The 10154-nt window shown below is 38.3% G+C and overlaps 2 protein-coding genes across 3 annotated transcripts; one reads left to right on the plus strand and one right to left on the minus strand.

Moving 5' to 3' along the window:
• The first annotated feature begins 301 nt into the window (after window positions 1–301).
• LOC120149612 (formin-like protein 18) lies at window positions 302–7583 on the plus strand. The gene is given in 20 exon segments (XM_039162346.1): window positions 302–400; window positions 511–597; window positions 1198–1898; window positions 2052–2273; window positions 2367–3136; window positions 3262–4047; window positions 4121–4190; window positions 4192–4236; window positions 4494–4565; window positions 4720–4818; window positions 4983–5024; window positions 5122–5202; window positions 5285–5335; window positions 5433–5514; window positions 5890–5984; window positions 6614–6685; window positions 6773–6889; window positions 7000–7068; window positions 7156–7222; window positions 7337–7583. Coding segments are annotated over 19 exon segments (3720 nt in total). The 5' UTR covers window positions 302–400; window positions 511–524; the 3' UTR covers window positions 7543–7583.
• A 1023-nt stretch (window positions 7584–8606) lies between these two features.
• On the minus strand, window positions 8607–9940 carry LOC120150612 (probable WRKY transcription factor 40). Of its 2 annotated transcripts, none has more exons than XM_039163265.1 (4): window positions 9902–9940; window positions 9770–9809; window positions 9333–9658; window positions 8607–9242 (listed from the first exon to the last, which is right to left on the minus strand). In XM_039163265.1, the coding sequence occupies exons 2-4, from the start codon at window positions 9786–9788 to the stop codon at window positions 8760–8762; spliced, it is 828 nt and encodes a 275-aa protein (XP_039019196.1). In that variant the 5' UTR covers window positions 9789–9809; window positions 9902–9940; the 3' UTR covers window positions 8607–8759. The 2 variants fall into 2 exon arrangements, with proteins under 2 accessions (XP_039019196.1, XP_039019192.1); XM_039163261.1 differs by having other exon boundaries at window positions 9333–9662; window positions 9750–9809; window positions 9902–9939.
• Window positions 9941–10154: the final 214 nt, after the last annotated feature.

Genomic DNA, 10154 nt, shown 5'->3' on the forward strand with positions numbered 1-10154 from the left:
TGAGTATAACTAAATGGTAGAAGATGATTATATTTTGAAGGAGAATATACAAAACCAAAACAAAAAAACCAGAGAGGGGAAGCACATTGAAACAGGGACCACTCGTTGATGGCTTTCGTTATTCATTAACAATTAACAAACAAAAAGGATTAAACAGTGGAAGGACAGAGAGAATGCTTGGATTCTCTTTTAGTTTTTATTTATTCGTAGCAATAAATTTATCCCACACCAAATCTTTGTCTGTCCAGACGTCCAGACATCAAACATTGTCGCAATATTCTCTCCTAAATCTAAAAACGACCCTCGAATCTTGATTGAAAGCTAAGTTTCTGGGACACTTCCCTAACAACTCGTTGCTTCAAAACCCAGCAATCTTCTCGTTGCTCCGCCAAGTGCTAGTGTAATCATTTGGACCCTTCTTCTCCTTCTTCTTCACCTTCCTCTTCCTCTCTCTATATTAGCTAAAGAATGTGGGTATCTTTTCTTCAGGAATGGTTTGATTGTTGACAGATCTTGGGACGACAATGGCGTTGTTTAGGAAGCTGTTTAACAAAAAGCCGCCGGATGGGCTTTTGGAGATCTCTGAAAGGGTTTATGGTACGCTTTTCGTTTCTATTTCTGTTACCTGCTATGAATGTTAAACTATAATGGGATTAAACTGCCATTTTTGTGTATTCTTAATGCATATTTATGTAATTTGTACTTGATATTAGTAATGCGACTTGGGATTCTTTCTTCATTGTTGACTATTTTAATTGGAGACTTGCAATGGCGTAGAACAGCTAGCCAATGCTTTCCATTCGTTTGTGAAAAAGGGCAAAAAGGGAAAGTACTTAGCAGTTGGGGTCTTGATGTAAACTCTGCTGGGTGCCATGGTTGCAAGGATTCTTCCTTTTTAGCCATTAGCATGTGTGCAAAAATAAGCTAATGGCTTAGGTTCGACATTAGCTTATTACTTGTTTTTTTCTCTTGCACTTAATTATGGTCCTAATTTCAGTATGATGTATCATGTCATAATTTATTCCTTTTTGCCCTCTCTAAACAATAGATGTTGCTTCCTTATAACACCATTTTTTTTATGTTAATTATGGTCCTAGTTTCGGTATATGTGAATATGTGGTTGTCGTTTCAATCATTGGAAAGTATTGTTGTATTATCACTTATTAACATCCATTGCGCTATCGTTTGCATATGCAGCTTTCGACTGCTGCTTTTCCACGGAAATTTGGGAAGAAAAGGAATATAAATTCTACATTGAAGGCATAGTGCATAAACTACGTGATCATTTTCCTGATGCTTCATTCATGGCGTTCAACTTCCAACAAGGAGAGCACCAAAGCCAAATTGCTAGCACATTGTCTGAGTATGATATGACTGTAATGGACTATCCTCGTCAATATGAAGGTTGCCCGTTACTCACCACTGAGATGATCCATCATTTCTTGAAAATATGTGAAAACTGGCTATCACTTGGTCAACAAAACATGATCTTAATACATAGTGAACGAGGTGGGTTGCCGGTTTTGGCATTTATGCTTGCTGCTCTCTTACTATACCAGAAGCAGTTATGCGGGGAGAAGAAAACATTAGAAATGATCTATAAGCTAGCGCCTCGTGAGCTTTTGCATTTGACGTCTCCCCTGAATCCATTACCCTCTCAACTAAGGTATCTCCAGTATGTCTCTGGGAGAAATATGGGCTCAGAATGGCCTCCATCAGATAAGGCACTTACGCTGGACTGTATTATTCTAAGATTCATCCCTAATATGGATGGTGAGGGGGGCTGCCGTCCGATATTTAGGGTATATGGACGGGATCCTATTATGGGTGCTGACAAGGCCCCCAAAGTTCTGTTCTCTACACCGAAGAATAGTAAACTTATTCGGTATTACAAGCAAGTGAGTCCGATCCTCATTTATATCTGTAATAACTATTTACTTTTTATTTTTGAACAAAAGCTTCTTCTTCCTCGTCATGATTCACATTGAGAATTCTTTTGTTTTCAACTTCAAAGATGAATTTAATCTTATATTCTTCATTTATTCTTGCAGGTGGACTCTGAAGTTGTTAAAATCAATACCTATTGCCACGTTGTGGGTGATGTTGTGCTTGAATGTATTAGTTTGGACGGTGTTCAGGAGCGGGAATTAATGATGTTCAGGATCATGTTCAATACAGCCTATATAAGATCAAATATTCTGATGCTTAACCGTGAAGAAATTGACACCTTATGGAATGGTAAGGATCAATTTTCGAAGGACTTCAGAGCAGAGGTATGTGATTATATATCTACTTCTGTCCTTTGTTTCCTGTCATGTTTTTGTTTATTCTGTTCTTGTATATAATCATTTTACGTATGGGTGAAGGTTATTTTCTCCGATGTGGATGTTGCAACTTCTGCTGTATCAATTGATTTACCAGGTCTTGAGGATAAAGGTGACCTTCCCATCGATGATTTTGCCAAAGGTCAAGATGTTTTCAGCAAAGCTGACTATACAAATGCAGCAAATATACTACAAGAAAATTTGGAGACAGGTTGTCCCCAGGGTGTGGAAAGAGCCGGTGTCTTGCAAGATGATAAAGTGAAGGAGAAATCAAATTTACCGACATCAGAGCACATCATCACAAGTCCAACATCCAATGCTTTGGAGAAACAATCTAATTTCTCCTGTCAACCATCAGATGACCCATCAATAAAGAAGTTTGAACCACAAGAAATACAGGCTGCTCCTCAAAAGGCTGCACAACATACACCCTCTGCTGGATCTCCTTCAGATTCAAGCTCAATAAAGGGGAAAACTGAATCACAAGAACTTCATGTTGCTCCCCATGAAGCAGAACATTCTAAGAAGTACATTAAATCATCTCCAGAAGCCAATTCAAAAACAAGGAATGTCGAAATTCAAAAACATGAAGTTCTTGAACAACTTGGGCAATCTACATCGTCTCTTAGTCCAGTCGTGGATGTAAATTCAATTAGAAAGAAAACTGAACCCCAAGAACTTCAGGCTGCTTTGCAACGGCCTGCACAACCTAAGATTATATCCCAGCGATCTCCTCAGTCTTCAATCTCTTCTCCCGTGTCATGTAGCAATTCCTTGCAAGGTTCACCTGCACCAATATCAGAGTCGTGGATGTAAATTCAATTAGAAAGAAAACTGAACCCCAAGAACTTCAGGCTGCTTTGCAACGGCCTGCACAACCTAAGATTATATCCCAGCGATCTCCTCAGTCTTCAATCTCTTCTCCCGTGTCATGTAGCAATTCCTTGCAAGGTTCACCTGCACCAATATCAAGATACTGCAGTGCAGCTTCAGCTCTTGGCATTACAGCTCTATTGCATGATCATGATGCATCTGAAAGCGAGGATCGCAGTCATGCTGTGGAGGACTCTGATACAATCACATCTTCTGCTTATCAACCACCTTTTATGGAGGCATCTCCTCCTGCAGTGAAGAGTACATTCAAGTCTCCCCCACACCCACACCCTCCCCCTCCTCTACATTCTTTTTCTAGGGCATCTCCATCTCCCTTGGTTAAGAACTCACTTCAATCTCTTCCTGCCTCTTCTCGTGCTTCTCTAGCTCCCAAAGGCAACAACTTATCCCAGTCTCCCCCACCTCCACCACAACACCCCTCATTCTCGGTAATTACTCCATCTTCTACAGTAAAGAATTCATTTTCAGCTCCCCTTCTTCCTCCGCCACTCCCTACTAAATCCTCTGTGCCACAGCCACCACCACCTCCTCCTCCTACTGTTGCTGTGAAGGGTCTTTCATCAAATTGCTCTGCACATGCTCCATCCGTACCACCTCCTCCAGCCCCTTGTGCCAAAGGATTATCTAAAGCAAGTGGCAGTATACCTTCAATTCCTGGACCACCTGCTGCTCCCTTGAATTTCAAGGGATTCAGTATATCACGTATAGGTACTAAAAAACTGGCTCAAGAGAAAAAATCCAACTTGAAGCCATACCATTGGTTGAAGTTGACGAGGGCGGTGCAAGGAAGTTTATGGGCTGAGGCTCAAAAACCAGAGGAAGCTTCCAAGTACGTATTTTTCACTAAACATTGTAGTACATATTACTCTGTAGAGATGTAATATGTTTTTTATCTGTGCCAGGGCTCCAGAAATTGACATGTCTGAACTTGAGAGTCTTTTCTCTACTGTTGCAGCGAATTCAAATGATAGTATCAAATCGAGGTGCCTCAAATCGTAAACCTGAGAAAGTCCAGCTGGTAATTAGCATGTTTTTTCTTTTGGGAATAGGTTGAAGCCCCTCATTAGTTATGTTGATTGCCTCAACCACGGCTGTAAATCCAGTTTATATATATATATATACAAAACTGGATCTTTTGGTGTCTTTTAACCTGCTGGATCTTTTGGTGTCTTTTAACCTGCTGGATCTTTTGGTGTCTTTTAACCTGTCTACATTTCCATACATGGAACATCTTATCTGTGTTTGCTATCTCACAAGAAATTCATTAATTTGCAGATTGAACTTAGGCGAGCATATAACTGTGAAATCATGCTTACTAAAGTCAAAATTCCTTTGCCTGAATTGACGGTAAGATAAACCATATAGTATTTCTCTTGATAACTGTAGCTTAGATTCTGAGTTATAGTTCGATTTACAAGAGACCGATATCATGCTTTTTCACTGCTAATAAATGCCAAATTGATCTTTTACATTTTTGTGCATTGCTGACACTATCTTGCAGAGTTCGATCCTTACCTTAGATGATACAGCATTAGATTGTGATCAGCTTGAGAACCTTATTAAGTTTTGTCCTACAAAAGAAGAGGAGGAATTACTTAAGGTGCTGAAAATATGTTTTTATCTTTTCCTTGTCTGTGATCTTAAAGTAATAGTTTCATGATTTTAAGATTTTTAATGTTCATAATCATGTCTCAGTTGATGACATTGTTTGGTATATTATGCAAATAATCATGTTGTAAGTGATGGTCATATTTTTATTTTCAGGGTTATAATAGAGATAAGGACAAGTTGGGAAAATGTGAACAAGTTAGTGTCGCATTCTTTTTTTCTTTTCTTTTTTTGCGTTTATACACGTTCTTTAACAAGTATTATATCTGATTATCTGCCTCATATTTGGTTACAGTTTTTCCTAGAACTGATAAAAGTGCCACGGGTAGAGTCAAAGCTTAGAGTTTTCTTATTCAAGATACAATTCTTTTCCCAGGTATGAGAAGAAACTCTAATCAGATTGGTAGGCAATGCTTTTTCTTGTTGTCACTTAATTGGTACTTTTTGTGCCTTTCCAGATTTATGACCTTAGAAATTGTTTGAATATTGTAAACTCTGCAGCTGAAGAGGTAATTAATTTCTCTTTCTTTTTCTTCGTATTCCATTGAATTGTTTTTTGTACTGAACAAATTTTCTCTTGTACCATTTGACAAATGCATACATCAGGTGAGGAATTCAGTCAAATTGAAAAGGATCATGCAAACTATTCTTTGTCTGGGAAATGCATTGAACCGTGGAACTGCAAGGGGTGAGTGATTTTGTTGATGAGGTAGTTTTTAGGACAATCTTATTGAAATCATATATTTTTGTTCCAGTCTGGTGAGATAGATTTTCCGATAAGTAACATGGTCAATCAACTCACTGCTGATTTGCCTTAGAATAGAAACTAGAAACATGTAACAAGTATCTATGTCACTATTTCTTTACAGTTGATTGATTTCTGAATGTCTAACATGGAACCTATATGAGTTTCATGTTGCTCTAATTTGGCAACTTTACTCTCCAAGTGCTACTGTCAGTACTGTAAATTCTTCTCCCTGATGGCAGTTCTGTTCAATCTTTTGAAGAAACATCAATTTACTCCAACAATTTTAGTACTTTATGGTTTCTTTCTCTCCCACAGGTTCTGCTGTTGGTTTTCGATTGGATAGTCTCCTTAAACTCAGTGAGACTCGATCTCGGGATAACAAGATGACTCTCATGCATTATCTTTGCAAGGTAAAAGATGATTTACCTTTCTTACTTTCCCTGATACTGATCTTTACTATTGAGATTGCCTGAAAAACTTGAGTATACTTGCACTTATACTCCTATGGTTCAAGGGGAATGCGTCTCTGTTTGTTTTTAAGACCGCAGCACACTTGGTAAAGAATGTCTGCAGACATTTACTTCATCGTTTAATTTGGTTGACGACTAACTTTAAAATGCGAGAGTCATGAAGATTGTGAACAATTCTTGCAGAAAAGTGCATGACCTGTTCCTTTGTTTTTACATTTGGAATGATGGGGGTTTAATTATACAATTATAAAACACAATAGCAAGTTAGTCTGCAGTATCTTTTCCTGCCGAGCAAGCTTCTTTACAAGTGGTTTCTAGTTCTACAAAAGCTACATGCTTCGAAGGAGCGTGCTTCTCTTTTGATTAAAAGATGTTTTCTATTTCTTTATGCTCGCTGAAGTTCATTATCATTTATTTTGAGTGCATGTTTATAATTTACTAGAGATTCTATTGTATTCATTTCTATTCTCAAAAGCAAAAGTATTTGGGTTGAGAAGCTGCTTAATTGAACAATAACATATTCTATATGAAAATATTAATTATACTTGCCAATGGCATCAAATATTCAGGTCCTGGAGGATAAGTTGCCAGAATTACTAGAGTTTCCAAAAGACCTTGTAAGTTTGGAAGCTTCAACAAAGGTAAACTATTATGTCCTTTTGATGTCAAAGTGGATTCGCTTAGCCTTTGGCATATGATGCTAAGTAGAATTGTTGATTGACATGCAGATACAACTGAAATATTTGGCCGAGGAAATGCAAGCCATCAGTAAAGGGTTGGAGAAAGTTGTACAAGAACTGGCTGCCTCAGAAAATGATGGTCCAGTGTCTGAAACTTTTTGCTTGGTAATTCCTATACATTATCTACTTATAAACCGTATTTATTCTACTTATTTTTCTTACTCCATAATACTTGGCTATCAGCTAATGCTTTTTTTATTTGTTTTTACATGTAGAGCTTAAAGGAGTTTTTTGGTTTTGCTGAAAGTGAAGTCAAGTCTTTGGCTTTGCTTTATTCTACCGTGGTATGTATTATTTTGAGTTTTTGTTCTGACCTCCTCAGTGTGCTTACAATCTAACAAAAACATTGACACTAAATTGGATGTCTTCAGGGTAGAAATGCGGATGCCTTGTCTCTTTATTTCGGAGAAGATCCGGCACGGTGCACATTTGAGCAAGGTTGTTAGTGTTGACAAATTTGTTGAATGCACCTTTGTGAATCTCAGCTGCCGAGCTGTTTTCTGCTCTCTGTGTTGCTATTTTAATTATTTTTTCTTTGTTTTTGTCCTATAGTTGTGTCGATTCTGCTCAACTTTGTGCGGATGTTTGTCCGAGCGCACGTCGAAAACCACAAGCAGCTCGAATTGGAAAAGAAGAAAGCAGAGGAGGCAGAAAATGAGAAGATGAAAGTAAGTACTCCGGAAATGCAGCCCGAACAACCGATTACAGCGGTGTATCACTGTTATCATGTGGTGGAGGAGAGTATTGTTTATAATTAGAGGGCGAGAAAAAGAAGTTGTAATTAGTTTAGAAGGTGGCGGGGCCAGGCCAAATGGTAAAGCTATTCAAGGTTTGGACATGGTTATGCCGTTACCTGTCAGCCCATTCGTTGACTTGCTTTCTGGTTTTGAAGCGGGGCTTAATTAGGTCCTCTCGCGCCCCTTTTAGGATGCCTAGAAATTTTTGAGGCAAAATATATGCATACATCTAATTAATTTGCATAAACTTTTAGCTACAGGCATGTAAATGTCATTATGATCTCAAGATGATTAGCCGTTCCAATGTTTTCTCATCCTCAATTCTACTGCTTCTCTTGGGTCCATCGAATACATACACATAATGTTTTAAACTAGACGAAATGAATTTAAGTCACTATCTAGAGGGAAAAAAAAGGGTGACATCCTCTAGAAGAGGATGAATGAAAAAGTTCAAAACGCGTACGTCTCTTATAATGGGAATAATTCACATTTCAATGACGCTATGGATAATGCTATATTAGGAAAAGAATGTCTGAATTGCCTTCGCTGGTAGCTGCAACAAGTCGAGCACTTCAAATTGGTTTATTCCACAGCATCCAATTCGTTGCATTGACAAAAATAAATATAACATCCATCCTAATTAAAATTAAACTTCCAATCAATCCTGTTCTTTTTTGTTTTAATGGACGATAATGGTCCAATTAACCTAGACTCGGTACACAAAAATATATTTGTTAAATGTATTATGATCACATTGAGTATTTTTCTGATTCAATTATGCTCTGGACAAGGACATTTAGTTGACTAAGCTCGGGAACAATATATGGAGTCATCGGCTGCAAAGTTTGAATTTAAAAGGAATCGTTATAGAAAATCAGAGGCAATGAGAAGACAAATTGTCAGTACAATAAAGGAAAAGCTCATGATTCATTTAAAACGTTCGACAGTGTATCTTTTTATATTCGATATTATTTAAAATTATGTTGAAAAGCGTACGTTCTCCTCATTGAGCATGCAAACGGATTGCCCTTCTGTATTGGCGTTTCCACTTATCAGACAACAAAAGCAAGAACGGACTGCAAATCACTTCGGCAAAGAATTACCTTGTGTTTTTTTCCTTTTTTTAATATTAGATTCAATATTCTATTTACATCAGTTCAATTCTAACTCTCTCAACCAATTTCAACAAAAAGAAAAAAACTAGACAACTATGGATATCTCCCCAAGTTGGTTGAATTTCACCACTTCTGCTCTACTACTTTTCCAGACATGGCTGCAGCTAGTGCTGCTGTGAACTTTGGGTCTTTAGTCAAAGAAGCCGCCATTTGTTGAAATAAAATCTGCTGAATTGCCGGTTGATCGACTTGTTGTGTAGGTTTCTTGGTATCATTATCCCATCCATCTGGTTTCATCAAGTCCAGAGTTACAACGGGAGCCGAAGATTTGGCGGGGGCAGAAGAAGAAGAAGAAACAGCAGCTGAACGAGTGTTGTTGGCGGCTCCACCATTAATGGGGTTTAATGACGATAATGCAGCCGGAGAATGGTTGTGCTCTCCTTGATAAGTAGCAACCAAGATCGATGGATCTTCAGCACTTCTTTGCACCGTCTTCTTCACCGGGCAACTCGGGGCGAAGGAGCACTTGAAGTATGCCCTGGGTGAGGGGTTATCTCTTGTGACCTTCTGACCATATTTTCTCCATTGATATCCATCTCTCACAATCTGTAACACAGATCCATAACAACAATTTTCAGATACCCGGAGGCTAATTAACTTTGTCTGGCAAGATGAATTAAAAGTCTAGGGACTTACCAGGCTGTTATCAGAAGGATCTGTGCGTATGCAAGATCTTGAAATTTTGGTCTTACTGCACTCCTTAGGCTTTTTGCATGAGTTTTCATCACTACAGCTGCTCTCGGCGTTTGCGGTGAATCCAATCATGGTGCTACTGTAATCCTCAAACTCGGCTGCTTTCCTCTTCTTTGAAGATATTGCAGCAGCTTCACTTTCCGAGTTCTTGCTCACCAATTCCTTGTATTTGTTTTCCAAAGAGGTGTAGTGTTCGCATAGAACTGTTAGCATCTCGGTTAGCTTCTTGTTCTCGGCGCTAACCCGGTTCAATTCCTCCACCAAAACTCCAGCCTGTTACAACCAAAATAAACAATCAGTACCGAAATAATCTAGTCAAGACGTCCGATCCGATTTTAACCAACTTATCCAGAAACTGACCTCTTGTTTAACTGGTACTCTGACATCAGAGTCGACCATTTTCCCATCAGATTCTCTCTTCTGTTTAAAAAAAAAAAAACCTTTTATAAGCCCAATGATTTAAAACAACAAAAACCAATTTATTTCCTCAACTGATGAAAAACCGAACTCACCAGAGCTTTGGTGGTACGATGAAAAGAGTTGATGTTGATGTTGGTCAAAATGCAAAGCAGCCGGCGGCTTAATTAAACAAGTGGGGGGCTGCTAAATTGTTTAATTAAAATGTAATAGGATTAATTACATTTTTTAGTCATTGAACTTTAGGGTATTTACAAAGATTAGTCCCTAAGTTTCAACTATAAATACCCTGGCTCATTTAGCTTCAAAATCATCCCAAAATCTTCTAGTTCTCTCTCAAGTGTGTTG

The sequence above is a fragment of the Hibiscus syriacus genome, unplaced genomic scaffold (genome assembly GCF_006381635.1).
Source record: "Hibiscus syriacus cultivar Baekdansim isolate YM2019G1 unplaced genomic scaffold, ASM638163v2 tig00002793_pilon, whole genome shotgun sequence".
NCBI lineage: Eukaryota > Viridiplantae > Streptophyta > Magnoliopsida > Malvales > Malvaceae > Hibiscus > Hibiscus syriacus.